The following is an 18,449-nucleotide window of genomic DNA, read 5'->3' as shown; positions in this document are numbered from 1 at the left end:
CTTTATCATTCTGTCTATACACATATATACATGTTTATTATATATGCTTATTTTTCTAAACCATTGAGAACTTGGAAACACAGTACACTCTTACTCATAAATATCTCCATATGTTTTGCTAAGAACAATTTCATTGATACAATTATCAAAATGAAAAAATTATCAATACATTATTATAATAAGCAGTCTGTAGTCAAATTTTATCACTTGTTCTAATAATGTCCTTTATAGCAAATTTCCACCCAAGTCTAGGATGCAGTCCTGGATCACTCATTGTATTTGGTTGTCTCCCTCTAGAACAGTTTCTCAACCTTTTGTTTTCCTTAACCTGGACATTTTTCAAGACTGCAGACCATTTTTATTTTTATAAACTATCCCTCAATTTGGGACTATCTGATATTTCCCCATGATTAGGTTATGCATACATGGCATAAATATCACAGAAGTGATGTTGCATCCTTGTGAGAGCATAACTTGAGGCACTTGATCTTGATGTATTGTAATATCAGTGATATAAATTTTGACCATTAAGATATTATCTTCCAGTTTTCTCCAATGTAGTAAACAAGAAATCTTATACAGAGCCACTAATCATTGTTCCTTTTATATTTATTAGTTAGCATTATATTTCAAGAAAAGACTTTCTGTTATCCTTCCTTTATTCATTTATATCACTACAATGTTACAGATTTTTATGTTAGCCAATGGATTTTAAGCCATTCCTATCATTATTTATTTTGATGTTTAACTGTCCCAAATTTGGCAATGGGACCATTCTCCCCCTTCACCCCAGCTCCTGTTTAACCTATGTACCCATAACGCTTTGAGCACTTCCTAACTTTCCAGCACACGCAAAAAAATTTTCTCTGCATCAGCTTTGGAATCAGCTTTTTCCTCCAATGAGACCTAGCTCTTTTTAGTGGACAATGGTATTTAGACACCAAAATCTGGGCACTAAATGTGTTCACTGTTACTTATGTCATTGCTTATAGTCTCTCTCAGAGGACAGAGCTGGAACACACATCACACACACAAAAACATTTCTATCTAACTCTATCTTTAATGTGTATATTTTTTAAAACTATGATTTCATATTGACATCTCCAGTGCCAAGTCAACAAATTTGAAATTCCTCCATCCAAAGGTGAGAAACTGGCTCCCATCACCCACAATACACTTATGCATTTGACCAAGCCTAGGACACATAAAAACTAGTTTCAGAAGTGCTAACACATACTACTATGGAAAGCAAATCTCTTACTCAAGTTCAATATTTGCCTAATATTTTTAATGTAAAATTTACATATAGCAAGCAGCACAAATATTAAGTGTATAGATGAGAGTTTTAACAAATGTGTACTATATCCCTGAAACTCACATCTGTATCAAGATATGGAATATTTGAATCATATGAGGAGGGTACCTCAGGCTCCCTCCAAGTCCATCACCTATACCATACACAACTACTTTTCTAATTTCTTCCAACATAAATTACTTTTGCCTATTCTAGAATTTCACATAAATAGAACCATACAGTATGTACTTGCATCTATTTTCTGTGCTCAGCATAACTGTGAGATTCACCCAGGTTGTTGCACATCAGTAGATCATTTGTTTTTAATTAATATTCTATCTTAATAAACCATTTATTTGTTTTCCTGTTGATGGACACTTGATTTTAGTTTTTAGCCATTATCAGTAAAGCTTCCAAGAACACCTTTTACAAGGTTTTTTGTGTTGTTTCCCTTAGCTATATTGCATTCAGTTTTCTTGGATAAATAAATACCTAGAAGTAGAAGTGCTAAATCATTGGGTAGGTGAATATTTATTTAATTTCTTAAGAAACTGCCAAAATGTCCAACATGTTATGGTTCATTTGTATATCTTCTTTTATTAACTATTGGTTCAAATCTTTGGGCCATTATTTAAATAATATTTTTGTCTTTCTACTGTTGATTAGTAAGAGTTCTTTATTTTCCTAAATATAAATCCTTTGTCTGATATGTATCTGTTAAATACTTTTTCCCAGTTGTTTGAAAATTTACTTTTTTTTGGCTGGGTGCAGTGGCTCACGCCTGTAATCTCATCACTTTGGGAGGCCAAGGTGGGCAGATCACAAGGTCAAGAGATTGAGACCATCCTGGTCAACATCGTGAAACCCTATCTCTGCTAAAAATACAAAAATTAGCTGGGTGTGGTGGTGCACATCTGCAGTCCCAGCTACGTGGGAGGCTGAGACAGGAGAATCACTTGAACCCAGGAGGCAGAGGTTGCAGTGAGCCACGATCGTGCCACTGCACTCCCGCCTGGCGACAGAGCGAGACTCCATCTCAAAAAAAAAAGAAAAAAAAGAAAAACAGAAAACTTCCTTTTTAAAATCTTATCTCTTGATGAGCAAAAGTTTAAAACGTAGATGAAGTGTAATTTATCATTTTTTTCTTTTATAATTATTGCTTTCTGAGTCTTGCCTGAAATTTTACCTACTTCAGATTGTAACAATATTCTCGAATATTTTCCTCCAGAAACTTTACTTTTTACATTTAGGACCAAAATGTATCTCAAATTAATTTTTGTATGTAGTATAAGGTGAAGGTCAAGGTGTTTTGTTTTTTTCCCCACTGGGTATGCCAGCACCACTTGGGAAGAAAATCTTCTCTTATCCCCACTGAACTGCTTTGGTACCTTTGTGGGTCTATTTCTGGACTTTCTATTCTATTCTATTTATCTATTTCTCTATATGCCCAAACTACACTGATTTCATTACCAACACTTTATGCTATGTCTAGTTAGTTTACATACTCCAACTTCATTCTTTTTTTTCAAAATTGTTTTGGCTACTGCAAGTCACTTGCCTTTCCATACAAATTTTGAAATCAGTTTTCAATTTCTATAAAATGTTTGCTTGAAGAACTAAAAATAGAACTACCATTCAACGCCAGGCGCAGTGGCTCATGCCTGTAATCCCAGCACTTTGGGTGGCTGAGGTGGGCAGATCACAAGGTCAGGAGTTCAAGACCAGCCTGATCAATATGGTGAAACCCCGTTTCTACTAAAAAGACAAAAATTAGCCAGGCATGGTGGCTCATGCTTGTAGTCCCAGCTACTCAGAAGGCTGAGACAGGAGAATCACTTGAACCCGGGAGGCGGAGGTTGCAGTGAGCCAAGATTGTACCACTGCACTCCAGCCTGGGCGACAGAGCAAAACTCCGTCTCAAAAAAAAAAAAAAAGAACTACCCAGCAACCCCACTACTGGGTATCTATCAAAGGAAAAGAAATCATTGTATCAAAAAGACAAATGTACTTGTACATTTATTGCAGCACTATTCACAAGAGCAAAGTCATGGAATCATCCTGTGCCCATCAATGGATGACTGGATGAAGAAATGTGGTATATATACACCACGGAACACTATGAATCCATAAAAAAGAATGATATCGTGTTGTTCTGCAGCAACATGAATAGAGCTGGAAAGCACTATCTTAAGTGGAATAACTCAGAAACAGAAAATTAGGCCAGGCATGGTGGCTCATACCTGTAATCCCAACACTTTAGGAGGCTGAGCTGAGCAGATTACTTGAGTGCAGAAGTGAGCCTGGGAGGCGGAGGTTGCAGTGAGGTGAGATTGCACTACTGCACTCCAGCCTGAGTGACAGAGTAAGACCACGTCTCAGAAAAGAAAAAAAAAAAGAGGAGGGGGAAGGGAAGGGGAAGGGGAAGGGAAGGGAAGGGAGGGGAGGGGAGGGGAGGGGAGGGGAGGGGAAGGGAAGGGGAGGGGAGTGGATGGGAGGGGAGGGGAGGGAAGGGGAGGGGAGGGGAGGGAAGGGGAGGGGAGGGGAGGGGAGGGAAGGGGAGGGGAGGGGAGGGGAGGGGAAGGGAGTGGAGGGGAGGGGAAGGGAGTGGAGGGGAGGGGAAGGGAGTGGAGGGGAGGGGAGAAGGAGAAGGAAAGAAAAGAAAGAAAAGAGAAAAGAAAAGAGGAAATGAAAGAAAAGGAAAGGAAAAGAGGAAAGGAAAGGAGAGGAGAAGAGAGAGAGAGGGGAGAGCAGAGGAGAGGAGAGGAGAGGAGAGAAAGGAGAGAGAGGAGAGGAGAGGGGAGGGGAGGGGAGGAGAGGGGAGGGGAGGGGAGGAGAGGGGAGGGGAGGAGAGGGGAGGGGAGGGGAGGAGAGGGGAGGGGAGGGGAGGAGAGGGGAGGGGAGGGGAGGGGAGGGGAGAGAAGAGGAGAGGAGAGGAGAGGAGAGGAGAGGAGAGGAGATCAACTGGGTGCGGCAGTGCTCATACCTGTGATCTCAGCATTTTGGGAGGCCAAGGCATGAGGATTGTTGGATATCAACATGGGCAACACAGTGAGACTTTGTCTCTACAGAAATATAAAAAATTAGGCCAGTGTGGTGGTGTGCATCTGTAGTCCCAGCTACTTGGGAGGCTGAAGGAGGAGGATCACTTGAGCCCAGGAGGTCAAGGTTGCAGTGAGCCATGTTCATGCCACTGCAGTCCAGCCTGGGTGACAGAGTAAGACCTTGTTTCACAAAAAAAAAAAAAAAAAAAAGAAAAGCAAATACCACATGTTCTCATTTATTAGTGGGAGCTAAACAATAGGTACACATTAACATACAGAGGGAAATAATAGACACCGAGACCTCAAAAGGAGGAAGTGTGGGAGGAAGGTGAGGGTTGAAAAATGATCTTTCGGGTACAATGTTCACTATTTGGGTGATGGGCACCTACGAGTCCAAACCTCACCATTATGCAATATATTCTTGTAACAAATCTGCACATATACACTCTGAGTCTATAAAAAATAAAAACAAATAAATTAGGTATAAATGATCATCCCCCCAAAAAGAAAGTACAAAGGAAAATTAGATTACATGAAAAATGAAATATAAAACAGAAAAGATAAAGATAATACCAAATACTATTATACAAGTTTTTATCCACTTTTTTTTTTTAAAGATGCATTTTAAAAAGTAGAAATAAAAAAAGCAAAACTTAAAAAGAAATGTTAGGATTATGACAGGGATTGCATTAAATCTAAACATTGGTAAGAACCAACATTTTAATAATACCACATTTATCATTTAATAATACTCTCATTATTTATCTTCATCTTTAATTCCTCTAAGGAACATTTTGTAATTTTCACTGTAGAGGTCTTGCATGTCTTATGCTAAATTACTACATGTATTTTTATGTAATTGTAAATGAAAAATCTTAAACTTCAACTTCCAGGTGTTTATTGCTGAAATATAGAAATATATCGATCTTGGCCGGGCACGGTGGCTCAAGCCTGTAATCCCAGCACTTTGGGAGGCCGACATGGGCGGATCACGAGGTCAGGAGATCAAGACCATCCTGGCTAACATGGTGAAACCCCGTCTCTACTAAAAAATACAAAAAACTAGCCGGGCGAGGTGGCGGGCGCCTGTAGTCTCAGCTACTTGGGAGGCTGAGGCAGGAGAATGGCATAAACCTGGGAGGCAGAGCTTCGCTTGCAGTGAGCTGAGATCCAGCCACTACACCCCAGCCTGGGTGACAGAGCGAGACTCCGTCTCAAAAAAAAAAAAAAAAAAGAAATATATTGATCTTTGTATACTGATTTTGTGTCCTACATCCTTGCTAAATTGTTCTGAAAATTGTCTTGTAGACTTTTTAGGATTTTCTTCATATATGATGTCATTGTTGAATCATTAATTTTACTTTTTCCTTTTTTTTAAATTTTTATTGTTTTTGTTTGTTTTGAGACAGGGTCATCCAGGCTGGAGTGCAACTGACACAATCACAGCTCACTGCAGCCTTGACTTCCTCAGCTCAAGTGATCCTCTTGCCTCAGCTTCCCAAGCTAAGGCACGTAACATCATACCTTGTTAATTTTCGTATTTTTTTTTTGTAGAGACAGTGTTTTGCCATATTGCCCAGGCTAGTCTTGAACTACTGGGCTCAAGCAATCTGCCTGTCTCAGCCTCCCAAAGTGATGGGATTACAGGCATGAGTCACTGGGCCTGGCTTCACTTTTTCCTTTTTAACATTGTGGGTGTTTTTCTGTGTGTGCTTTGTTGAATAGAGGTGGTGAGAGGACACATTCTTGCCTTTTTCCTAATCTTAGAAAAAGTTTTCAATACTGAATATATTACCTATAAGTTTTTCAAGGAAATGAGAAGTTCCCTCTTATTCCTAGTTTGCTGAGGGTTTTATTTTCTCATGAATGGGTATATTTTTTGTACAATTAGCCAATGAAATCGTCTGGGTCTTTGTGGGAAGATTCTTAGTAACAAATTCTATTCCCTTAATTATGCAGATTTTCTATATCATCTTATGCCATCATGCTAAGTTGTATTTTTCAAGGAATTTGTCAATTTTATATACGTTGTCAAGTTCACTGGAATAAAGGCTTTAATGATATTACCTCTTTTAATATCTATAGTATCTTTAGTGATATTCTGCTCTTTCATTTTGGATGCTGCTAGTTTGTGTTCTCTTTCATCTAAGTACAATTTATCCTTTCATTCTGGATATTGATCATTTGCTTTCTCTCCTGTTAGACTGTTATATCTACCTTTCCCTTAAAAAAAAAAAAAAACTTTCATGTTTGTTCCTTATAGACAGTGAAGAGTTAGGACTCGCTTTAAAAAAAAAAAATCTAGCCTTATTCTCTACCTTTTTCATTGATGTCTTTACTGCACTTAAACTTCATATAATTATCTGGTTGGGTCTACCATTTAGATAGTTGTTTTCTATTTGTCCCACCTGCTTTTGTTCCTTTGTTCTATTTTACCTGTCTTCTTTTGAATTAACAGTATTTTTAAATATATCATTTCAATCCCTGTATCTGTTTTTTACGTATGCCTCTTTGTATTTTCAGAGGTTATTCTGGGGATTACAATATGCCTTTTTAACATATCACAGTCTATCTAGAGTTATAATAATACAGTACTACTTCATGTAAAAGAGAAGAATCTTGCAACATTATAGTCAACTCCCTCTGTGCTTTGTGCCACTAGTATCATACACATTATGTCTACATATAACCCCATAATAGTGTTTAATTTTTGCTTTAAACATTCTCGCCTTTTTAAGAAGTTGAAAGCAAAAAATATATAGATCCTCCTTGACTTACAAGAGGATTATGTTACAACAAACCCACTGTAAATTGAAACTATTAGTTGAAAATGCATTTCACACATTTAACCTACTGAACATCATAGCTTAAACGTGCTGAGAACTCTTAAATTAACTTATAGTTGGGTAAATCATCTAATCCAAAATCTCTTTTAAAATAAAGTGTTGAATATCTCATGTAATTTATTGAATACCGCACTGAAAGTAAAGAATGGTCGTATGGGTACTTGAAGTAGTTTCTACTGAACGCATATTGCTTTCACACTATTATGAAGTAAAAAAATTCTAAGTTAAACCAACAGTTGAGAGTCACCACGCTCAGCCAAAAAGGCTCTATTATACCTTCCTCTATTAGACTTTACTGACTTTTACAAGCAGGAAAGAATTTCATTTAAATTTCGTATTTTTCTTATATAAAGTACTAATGATTTCACCAATCTTCTTTTAAAATGCAGGACACTTTATTTATAAAAGAAATTATATAACTTTGAATATCTACTATAATTCAAAGGATGTTTATTTAATGGTTAACTTTCACTTGGCCTGACACATCATTCCACCCACCTATTTCTTTATAATCAATCCACAAAATAAAAATCATTGTACCTGGCAGTAGCATCAACATGATTACAGCATATAGGCACAATAAAGATCCAGGATACGTTTATATTCATTTTCCCTTATCTTGGAAAATACAGCACATTTTAAAGTTCTCTCAGAAAACTCTCAGACTACAAATACATCAGCAGAATGGCCCCCACTGTTAGTTACTGTTATGAATAGTTTTCTACAACAATAATGCTATTCCAACTTTATAGCTTTAGTTCAGTCATAGCTTGGAACAGAATAAAGTTAACTCTGGTAGAGAATATCCTTGGCTGAATTAGCATGATGATGTACACTAATTAGAAAGACTAAGCAAATGGTATTTTTTAAAGGAAGCTTTATAAAGCAAAAGGTCGAAGAAAAAAGGTCTAGAATGGGATTTGATTACTTATAGCAAGAGCTACTAAAAAGGCATGTATCTGTCTACATAGAATGAAATCTTTCCAAAGTAGCAACTTTATCATTCAATTAATACATACTTATTGAGCAACTATTTTATCAATGAGGACACTGAGTAACAATCTAAGGAGCACACAGCTGGTTAACAGACTCAAGATTCAAATCCTGTTTGTCTTACTCCAAAGTCCATGATTTTTCCACTTCAAATCTAAAAAAAGGGAAGGTTTCAACCTAGATAGAGAAATGACTATGTCGCTAATTTTATAATGTACACAGAAAAAGGAGCAAGATTGGAAGGGAAGATGATTAGCCTAACGAAACCAACAGCAGCATTTATCTAATTCATCTGCTTCCTCCAAAGGATCAAAGAGAAGGCATAGAAAGCTACACTTAGTGAGGACTTAAGATAGGTAATCTCTAAATCCTTTTAAAAAACATTTTAAGTAGTACATACTAAATGAATAAATGTAATACTAATGAATAATGGATACTAATGAATAAATGTAAGCTGTGTAAGTTATAAAACATAAGAAAATAAGCACCCATAAACTCACCACATAATTTAAGAACTAGATCATTACCAATATGATTGGGTATACATGCATCTATTTGCTTCCCTCAAAAGTCATCTATTAAAATGTATTTATCATTTCTCTGCCTTTTAACAATAATCTTATCACATACGTATATAACCATAAATAGCTTATTTTGGCTTGTTCTTAAGTTTTATAAGGATAACAAATGTAGTCTCATACAAATTGGTTCTTTAACTCGTTATGTTAAGATTCATCCATCCACTCTATTGTCACTGAACATTTGCTGTTTCTCATTTATTTTAGATTCATTTGGACCATGTATATTTTCACAACTACACATTGTAGTATTGAATTTTTTTCTGCTCAAGGTTCTAAGAAATTAGGAGATAGATCACACCCTCCCATAAGTTGTATTACACATTTAGTCTTCCAAATACATACCAAATAGTCACCATTTCAACATCACTTAAAAATGAATCCACCGTCATACGTAACTTGCCAAGATAGCTATTTGCACCACTCATTTATGACCTTATCAGTAACCACATTAAAAACAAACAAACAAAAAAAACTTAGTTTACTAACAATGATGGAGATTCTCTACTAATATGTCATTATGTTTTATGCATTACTTAACTGCTGATTTGGTCTTAAATCACTTTGCTAAAACTTAGAAAATTAGCAAAGTAATTGCTAGTCTCACATATAATATATATTAGCTATATATGTGAGATGTTAACCTCAACTTTAAGGTTGTATATTTATTATCAGAATATATTTATCTAAAAGCCTAATATAACATCTCCTGTGCATGTTAGGAGGACAGTTGTCAAAAAGGTCCACTTTTAAGCCTGACGCAGTGGCTAACTCCTATAATCCCAACACATTGGGAGGCTGAGGTGGAAGGATCACTTACGCCCAGGACTTCAAGACCAGGCTGGGCAACATGGAGACACCGTCTTTACAAAATAAAAAAAGTAGGCATGGTGGTACGTGGGAGCCCGGGAGGTAGAGGCTGCAGTGAGCTGTGATCACAGCACTACACTCCAGTCTGGCCAAGAGAGCTAGACTCTGTTTCAAAAAAAGAAAAAAAAAAGTTCCACTTTTCATAGTTTTTTGGTTCCCCACTCGTATACACAGACACACAGTTCAGGAGGTATTACCACTTGTTCGGCAAATACACGTTTGTTTTCATTGCATTCTTAGGGACTGTGTGTGTGTGTGTGTTTGTGTGTGACATTATCTTTGCAGCTTTGTTTATCTGAGAACTGGATGATTTTTATAATGCAAGAGTAGGGAAACAAGTCTCTTTGCTTAATTCTGGGGAAAGGAAAACCTGCTCAATACTCCATAACCTTTAAGGGCATCAGTAAAACATGCATTTATTGGTAGCTGTGTTGAACACCATATTAGGTGATGGGTTTATCTGTAAAGATAATAGCAGCTCTTATCCCCTAAAGTCTTTTAGGATTAAACGAAAAAACGCAGATAAATTGATTAACACAGCACCCACATTGTAATTCGTGATTGAATAAATATAAGTTTTCATTTCTGTATAGCTTTCCCCTTTCATGTCAATTCCTATTTGATGCAAATATTTCCCCAGCTGCGTTACTTTGCATTTTACTTAATACTGAAATAAACTAAGGAATAGGTTACACTAGAGGGGGTACCTAAATCAGCCTGAGGATAAGGACAGCCAGGGAAGAATTACAGGTGTTTGATATCCACCCCACTCCCACCTTTAATGACTTTTTTTTTGTTTTAAGTTTCTATAGGGTAGCAACTATTTTATGCATCTCAATATAGGATGGATGAAGGATAGGAAAAATAGATGAATATTATCTAGCACAATGCCTATTCCCACTATGGTCATTCTCAATAATCAGGTTATTGGTCACGGATGGGAATTTAGAGATCATGCAGTACAAACTTATTTGTATAAGTAAGAAAACCGAAGCTCAGGGTCGATAAGCGACTTGCCCAACAGTGAAAGAGTCTTAACTGGAATCCAGGTATCTAGGCCCAGTCCACGAGTTCTCCCACGGGTTTATATGAACGCGCCACATTAATGAAGGCAAGGGACTGACAAACTACGAAGGCCTGTTTTTATCTACTCTGTTTCATTCTGTGTGTTAACCTTATTTATGTTATTTCAAGTTAGACATCATCTTAAATACAGCCCACAGCTTACAAAATCTGTCAAAAGCATCGTAGAAACAGAAAGCAAAGGACTGTCGTATGAGTACCGCTGGAGGAGACGTAGAGTTGAGGGTACCAAGCGAGAACTGTCTGTCGACAGAGGAGACAAGTTTATACTCCGAAAAAATAGGAAAACGAGAAAGGCTGTTGGGCCACATAACATCTACTCTTCTTGCAGAGGGCCCCCCAAAACAGCAATACCCGGGGGAGGAGATACCTACGGCATTCTGAGATTCGGGGAAGCACCACTGCCGCTGAATAAAACAAACCCAGCATCTTCTGAAAACAAAAACTCCGCCAAAGGAAACACCAAGGCATGAAAAGCGCGCGCTGGACGTTGCGTCACGCCCACCGCGGCCGGGCGGAAACACCCTCCCCGCGACGAAGGATCCGGGTGTGAGCGAGCAAAGGAGCGGGAGGGGAGTTTAGGCCCAGGAGAGCACCCAGTTTCTGCTGGGTATAACAGAGCACTCTCTGTCACTACTCTGGCCATACCGCGGCTCCTCTATCTGGCCCCGCGATAGAGGAACAACACAGCTGTCTCTGTGCGCTCTGGATCAGCGCTTCCTAGATTTCTAGCCGGATCGTTTGGGGAAGAGCTCTGCATCTTATTTCCGGTGGCGGTGAGGTGCAGTTGCCATGGTGATTAGAGAAAGGCCGAGATCTGTCCGGCTGCGGTGAGGGGAACGCGGAATCGCCGAAGAGAATTGGCTGCGCTTCCTTGTTTGTGAGCTAGAATTAGGTAGCAAACAGCTCGCTGTCTCTATCTCTTCGCTCCCTCTGTCCCTCTCTGTGTGGCTGCTTCTCCTTCCCCTGCTTTGTCTGCTTCTCTGTCATAAACATTTGGTCCATGTGTATACCTACAATGTACATGTAAATGCGGTTTTATTTCCAGAGGAATACAAAAATAGGGAGATGGTGCCCGAGATTACCTGTGAAAGTATTTCACTGTGTAGGGACGGTGACTGGATGGCTTTCTGTTTTCGCTTGGCCTGGTAGAAGCCTTAGGCGCTTGTTAACAGTTTATTTTTCTTGCTGTTGTGTGGCTGGTTATTTATGGAGCCGTTTGCTGCAATGTACTCTCTAGGCCCCTGTCTCAGTCTCGGGCTGGAGTTTTAAATAAAGGAGGTTTCCAAGCCTGCGGGGGGTGCAATTATATGTTTATTTAAGCTTCAGTTTGGTTTCTCGTCACAGAAAGGAGAAGAATAAAATTCTGGCACATTTCTGCCTTGCGATTTCCACGTGAGGGAGTTGCCTTGTTTGGAAAGAATATTTGAGGACGATCCTAAAAAATACTTACACTTTAAAATTGCTTATTGCAAAGTGAAATTCATTCTCCCTTCCTTCTTGAAACAGTTTTCTTTCACACTTGTGAGGAGATGCATGCACGCATATGTGTTTAAAACTCTGATGCTTAATTATAGTAATACCAATTTGCAGTAACCAGACTGTGACACCACATCCCTGTGGGGTCCTTCTAAACCTGGTGTAATATGAAAGTGTCAGGCAGGCGGCCTGTGTATTATAAATAGGGTACTTCATCCATGGTAAGCAATTATTATCTTTCTTTCCCAAGTGTAAAAGATCTATATAATTCAAAAAGGTGCAAATGATTTAGGTCTCCTGAGTAGGAATCCAATGAGTCCTGAAGGGGACCCTACCTGCATCATCTTATTATTGAACTTGAAATATTCAATTTAGTTGGCTGGAGTGTATATTAGAAGTCAAAGCTGGTTAGAGTAATGTTGGAAGCTGTTAGACCAATCTGATAACCCATAGTAACCATTCTTCAGTAAACCTATATCCACATTAACAAAGAATAAACTGTTAGTGAAATTTACGGCTTTTTGCCACTTACTGCTAGCTGGGTGACATCGCTACCCCTCAATTTCCTCATCTGTAAAACGGACAAAAAAATACCTGACCACTGTAATAGGGATAAGACAAGATGTATGACAGTTCTTTAAGCTCTTATGTACAGAGGTGCTATATCAACCTCAAACATTGTTATTAATAAAGGAACACAGTAAAACTATGATAATGTTATAAATGACACTTTTGAAATATAGCTATTTGAAATGTGGGGCTGCATTATTGAGATGTTAATGAAATGATCTTGCTGATCCTGCTGTGGAAGATGGGTGCCAACTACCACTCATATCCAAATTCTCATTATTCTGGAGTTTCTCATTATTCTGGAGTTTCTCATTATCTGCAGTTGATTTAGCACTTATTACGTGCCAAGCAGTATTGTATATGCTTCACATGTATTAACTGATTTGGTCCTCTTAAAAACCTGATGAAGAGTCTCATCTGACTTTCTTATTTTGAGAGAATAGATGTGTGCTTTTTACAGTGATTCTTCTTTTGTATATATCTTTGTTCTTCTGGCTATTACTACATACTTGAACAATTGTATATATACATATGTATATATCTAAAATTAGAAATCAACTGCAAGGGCTTATTCTTGTTTAATGTATAATACGTCCATATACAACTATAATATTCATCTTTTTCTTCCACATATAAAACTTTTAATATCTTGATTTTTTCATAAAAGTTATAAATTTTCATCTTTTTCTTCTATGTATGAAATCTTAATTCTCCTCCCTGTATGTGAAAGACATGGTGACCTTTGCATTTTAGTGATTCACATTGACAAACAAGTTTTTAAATTACTTTTCAATAGAATGGCGATCAGTCCACGAAGCGATGCAACTTTCTCCAATCAGAAATCAACACCTTCAGAGAGTCCTCGAACAAAGAAATTTCCACTAACTGAAGAGGAAATATTTTATATGAATTGTAGAGCTGCCTACTTAACTGTCTTCAAAAGCAGCTTGGAAAACATTATTTCTAAAGATCAACTTTACTTGGGTAAATTTTTTAAAATTTTAAATCTTTCACCTTTTTGTTGAAAGTTAATACATAGGTCAGAAAGACTGAAATTAGAATTACCTTGTTGAATCATCCCAATTTCTTAGTGAAGCTTGAGCAATGGAACTATAGTAAGCTATTATGTCATATTATATAGTTACATATTCTAGGAACTACAAATAAAACTTTCAATGTTTATACAAACTAGATGGGTAATTGAAAGCTTCTGTCAATTACTACTTGCTTAAGATATTTTTAATTCTCATTTTGGTGCTTTAAGATTTATCATAATAAAATTAAAACACTTTTGGCCTCTAAGTCACTAGTCTGGATTTGACCCATAAAGTGTAAAGGATATGTAAAAATGGGTGGAATGTCTGAAAAAAGTGAAGTATTGAGAGATAAGTGAACTTTTAAAAGAGAATTGAGTTTGGGTTTTTTTATTTCTTATTTTTATTTTTTGTTTTGTCTTTTATTGCTTCTGTCCTTCATCACATTTAAAAATTCCTCTCATTACAAAGGTCCCCAAAACCACCAAATTTGGTCCTTGCCAGGAGTATCAAATGATTTGGAGATCTTTAGTCATGAGAGAGTGATAAACAACAGTACTAGATAACACTGACTACTCATGTCAGTTTCATCAAGGCTAATAACTTTATGGGTAGAGAAGCTAAGTTATTTTACCAATTTTAGAATGAATTTTCTTAAACCAAAACCCTGACATATTTTTGCAGCAGTGTCTTGAGTTTGTATCCAATAAGATCTATTTGAGGAAATGTATTTTGAGGAATACAAGAATTGACGAGATTAAAATTTATTTGATGTCTAAATAAAATATATTATTTGTAAAGTAGTTTAAATGCAAATGCACATGACTGACTTTTAAAGTCATGTTTAATTTTGATTTACATTATTTTAAAATTACTAACTAACATGCTCTATTTTGAATTTTAAGTATTTGTGTTTAATTCTTATACATTAAATGTTTAGGCAGACATCCAATAAATTTTTTTTTTTGAAACGGAATCTTGCTCTGTCTCCCAGGCTGCAGTGCAGTGGCGTAATCTCAACTCACTGCAGCCTCTGCCTTCTGGGTTCCAGTGATTCTTCTGCCTCAGCCTCCTGGGTAGCTGAAATTATAGGTGCATGCCACCATGCCTGGCTAATTTTTGTATTTTTAGTAGAGACGGGGTTTCACCATGTTGGCCAGGCTGGTCTCGAGCTCCGGACCTCAGGTGATCCGCCCACCTTGGCCTCCCAAAGTGCTGGGATTACAGGCGTGAGCCACCACGCCTGGCCAGTAAATTAAAATTACTTCTAATTTGCCATTTTTTCTAAAATGTCTGAGTTTTTTTGTTGTTGTTGTTGTTACTGTTTTGAAAATATACTAAGAGAAGGAATCTGCTAAGTTTAAAAGTTTAACATGCCTTCCACTACTATGGCATTTAGTTTGTGAATCAATGTGTATGTATTATTAAGGTGTTATCAATCTTATAAAATTATCTGGGAGGATAACAATGCAGTGTTTGTCTCTTCAGTGTTATATACACTTTTGGTTTTAGGGGGGAATACTCTGTTAACGTTGTAATAATTGATTTTAGATGAACTATTTTTTAAAAAGGAGTAACATGAACCAGAGCTGCTTCTTATTGCTATGTCTTTCATCTATATCCTTCTGCCACTTATACATATAACATGTGCATTTCCATTTTAAGATTGGATAGAGCAGTAGCATTATTATAGCTTTAAGTTCCTTTTTTGTCAATTTATAAATAATACAGGCATTATAGACTCATGTCAGAACTTTAAAAGTAAACCCTGACAAAAGATCCATATCATGGTGTCAAAATTTAAACATCTACAGCTACCTAATATTTTTACTACCATCAAACTTAATAATTAGATCCAACTAATTCTAAACCTAGAGATTAAAGTTAGTAGGAAATAGATTGTATCAGTTTCTTAGATATGGGTATTTCTGCTTACTGAGTACATGTTTTGGCATAATTAATTTTATTCTGAGAAAGTTGTTCTTTTCTAATTACCAGTACATTTTTTAAAACAGTATTTTCTTTGTTACTAAAGATAGCAGCAAGCATATGCTAAGCTACCACTTGTGAGAAAAAGTTACACACCTTTTTTCTCAAAACGGAACATAAAATATAATTTTCTTTCATGTGGACTTCAAATGCTGGCAGGGATGTGGAGAAAAGGGAACCCTCATACACTGTTGGTAGGAATGTAAATTACTACAACCACTGTGGAGAACAGTTTGGAGGCTTCTTAAAAAACTAAAAATACAGCTACCATAGGATCTAGCAATTCTACTACTTGGTATATACCCAAAAGGAAATCAGTATATTGAAGAGATACCTGCACTCCCATGTTTACTGCAGCACTATTCACAATAGCCCAAAATTTGGAAGCAGTGTAAGAGTTCATCAATAGATGAATGGATTTTAAAAAAAAAAAAGTGGTACATATACACAGTGGAGTACCATTCAGCCATAAAAAAGAATGAGATCCTGTCATTTGCAGCAACATGGATAGAACTGGAGGTCATCATGTTAAGTGAAATAAGCCTGGCACGGAAAGGCAAACATCACATGTTCTTATATATGGGAGCTAAAAATTAAAACAATTGAACTCATGGAGATAGAGAGTAAAATGATGTTTATCAGAGGCTGAGAAGGGTAGTGGGGGTGGGGGGAGAAAATTGAAAATAGAAAAATAGAAAGAATAAGACCTAGTATTAGCTAGCACAACAGGGTGACAGTAGTAAAAAAAAAAATTTAAGTGTACATTTTAAAATGATTAGAGTATAATTGGATTGTTTGAAACAAAGGATTAATGCTTGAGGCAATGGATACCCTATTTACCCTGATGTAATTATTGCATACCTGTATCAAAATATCTTATCTTATATACCTACTATGTACCTCCAAAAATTAAAGATTAAAAAAAAGAACCTTAGACAAAAGGCACTTTAGGCTTAACAATAAGGAAGAAATTTTGCAGAAAATTTTATATAATATTCATTGTCATAAAAATAATTTAGTAGTTGTGTAAGTGCATTCTGTATATGTACCATGATTCAGTTAACTACTCCTTGATTGTTTGAACATTGTTTCCTTTATTATTAGTAGCAGTAGTGTAGCAATATGATGAGCATCTTTGCACACTAAGCCTTTTTAAAATAAAAATATTTTAGAGGCAAAAAAAAAATTACAACTTCATTTACATCTACTTGTATTCCCAGCTTTTAAAGGGTAGGAGTTGGCTGGAGTTGGAATCCTAAAACACATATGCCATTTCTTTGATTCTGTGAACAGCTGAATTAAGGAATAGTTCATTTACACACTAGGCAAAATACTTACTTACATGTTGTTGCTAGGGCAGTGTGGTAATCAGGACTTTTGTCGACATCCAAAATAAAACCGTGGAAATAAAAACATTTATATTATCTCCAATGCAATGAATTTCCACAAAGCCTTTATAGGTGTATGGAAGATGGCAGTTACCACAACTGCAATTTCTGTTAGCTCTGAAAGTCACTGGCATAATCTAGAGGAGAAGAGAATTTTATTTATGGATTTTTAATATGTTATTACCCATAAGTTATGGCCATAGATAGCAATTTTACACTCAGATGTAGACTTCCTATTTAGATTATAAAATTTCTTGCCAGGTGTGGTGGCTCATGCCTGTAATCCCAGCACTTTGGCAGGCTGAGACGTGTGGATCACCTGAGGTCGGGAGTTTGAGACCAGCCTGACCAATATGGAGAAACCACGTCTCTACTAAAAATACAAAATTAGCCAGGTGTGGTGATGCATGCCTGTAATCCCAGCTACTTGGGAGGCTGAGGCAGGAGAATCGCTTGAACCCGGGAGGCGGAGGTTGCAGTGAGCCGAGATTGCACCATTGTACTCCAACCTGGGCAACAAGAGCAAAACTCCATCTCAAAAAAAAAAAAATAATAACAATAAAATAAAATTTCTTTTTTTGAGATGGAGTCTTGCTCTGTTACCCACGCTGGAGCGCAGTGGCGCAATCTCGGCTCACTGCAATCTCCACCTCCTGGGTTCAAGGGATTCTCCTGCCTCAGCCTCCTGAGTAGCTGGGATTACAGGCACATGCCACCAGGCCCGGCTAATTTTTGTATTTTTAGTAGAGACAGGGTTTCACTGTATTGGCCAGGCTGGTCTCGAACTCCTGACCTCAGGTGATCTAACCACCTCGGCCTCCCAAAGTGTAATTGTAAACCCAAATTACAGGTGTGAGCCACCACGCCCATCCTAGATGATAAAATTTCTTTGGAACTAAAAAGTTTGTATTGATGAACAAAAATCAGCCTATACTAGTGCACAATAATGTTCAATATAACTGACTCACTTATATCTGTATTTGTTACCCTGATCTGGTTTCTATCTCCATGAGGATATTTCTTTAGTGAAATTGTTTTATACTTATTGGTCCTTATTACATTAAATTGTAGAATATCCAAATTATCGTTTTTTGATGCTGATTGGTGATACACAGATCTTGTGAATTCCTATAAAGATAGTTGGAACTATCCAATATAAGATTTTGTAATAGAATTTGGCAGTACAATTCAGGACAATTGTACCTTTTAAAATTATGTTAATTCCTTCTGTGGTGCTTAGGAAATTTATCATTGGTTCATTTTAGAAAATGTTATATTTCAGTA

General features: G+C 36.9%; 2 protein-coding genes across 35 annotated transcripts in view; one reads left to right on the top strand and one right to left on the bottom strand.

Annotated features, from left to right (window-relative positions):
• The window catches only part of ITGB3BP (integrin subunit beta 3 binding protein), a 74,102-nt gene extending 62,945 nt beyond the window's left edge, over positions 1 to 11,157 (bottom strand). For 16 of the 28 annotated variants that reach the window (XM_074004995.1, XM_074004979.1, XM_065521243.1 and 13 more), the window contains exon 1: positions 11,080 to 11,157. Coding sequence is in view for 10 of the 28 variants with exons in the window: in XM_065521243.1 (XP_065377315.1) it covers positions 11,080 to 11,084 (5 nt within the window). In the remaining 18 variants the exon portion in view is untranslated. Of the gene's footprint in view, positions 1 to 3,534; positions 3,645 to 4,277; positions 4,357 to 11,075 lie in introns of all 28 variants that reach the window. The other 12 variants (XM_074005003.1, XM_074004984.1, XM_074004962.1 and 9 more) reach the window with 2 other exon arrangements.
• A 326-nt stretch (positions 11,158 to 11,483) lies between these two features.
• Positions 11,484 to 18,449, top strand: part of EFCAB7 (EF-hand calcium binding domain 7) — a 47,053-nt gene continuing 40,087 nt past the window's right edge. For 5 of the 7 annotated variants that reach the window (XM_074004914.1, XM_074004906.1, XM_065521207.2 and 2 more), the window contains exons 1-2: positions 11,518 to 11,600; positions 13,551 to 13,738. Coding sequence is in view for 5 of the 7 variants with exons in the window: in XM_065521207.2 (XP_065377279.1) it covers positions 13,552 to 13,738 (187 nt within the window). In the remaining 2 variants the exon portion in view is untranslated. Of the gene's footprint in view, positions 11,601 to 13,550; positions 13,739 to 18,449 lie in introns of all 7 variants that reach the window. The other 2 variants (XM_015434860.4, XM_015434845.4) reach the window with 1 other exon arrangement.

This window comes from Macaca fascicularis, chromosome 1 (assembly GCF_037993035.2).
Source record: "Macaca fascicularis isolate 582-1 chromosome 1, T2T-MFA8v1.1".
NCBI classification, from domain to species: Eukaryota; Metazoa; Chordata; class Mammalia; order Primates; family Cercopithecidae; genus Macaca; species Macaca fascicularis.
The sequence above is the reverse complement of the archived record's forward strand: the minus strand, read 5'-3'. Positions and strand labels throughout refer to the sequence as shown.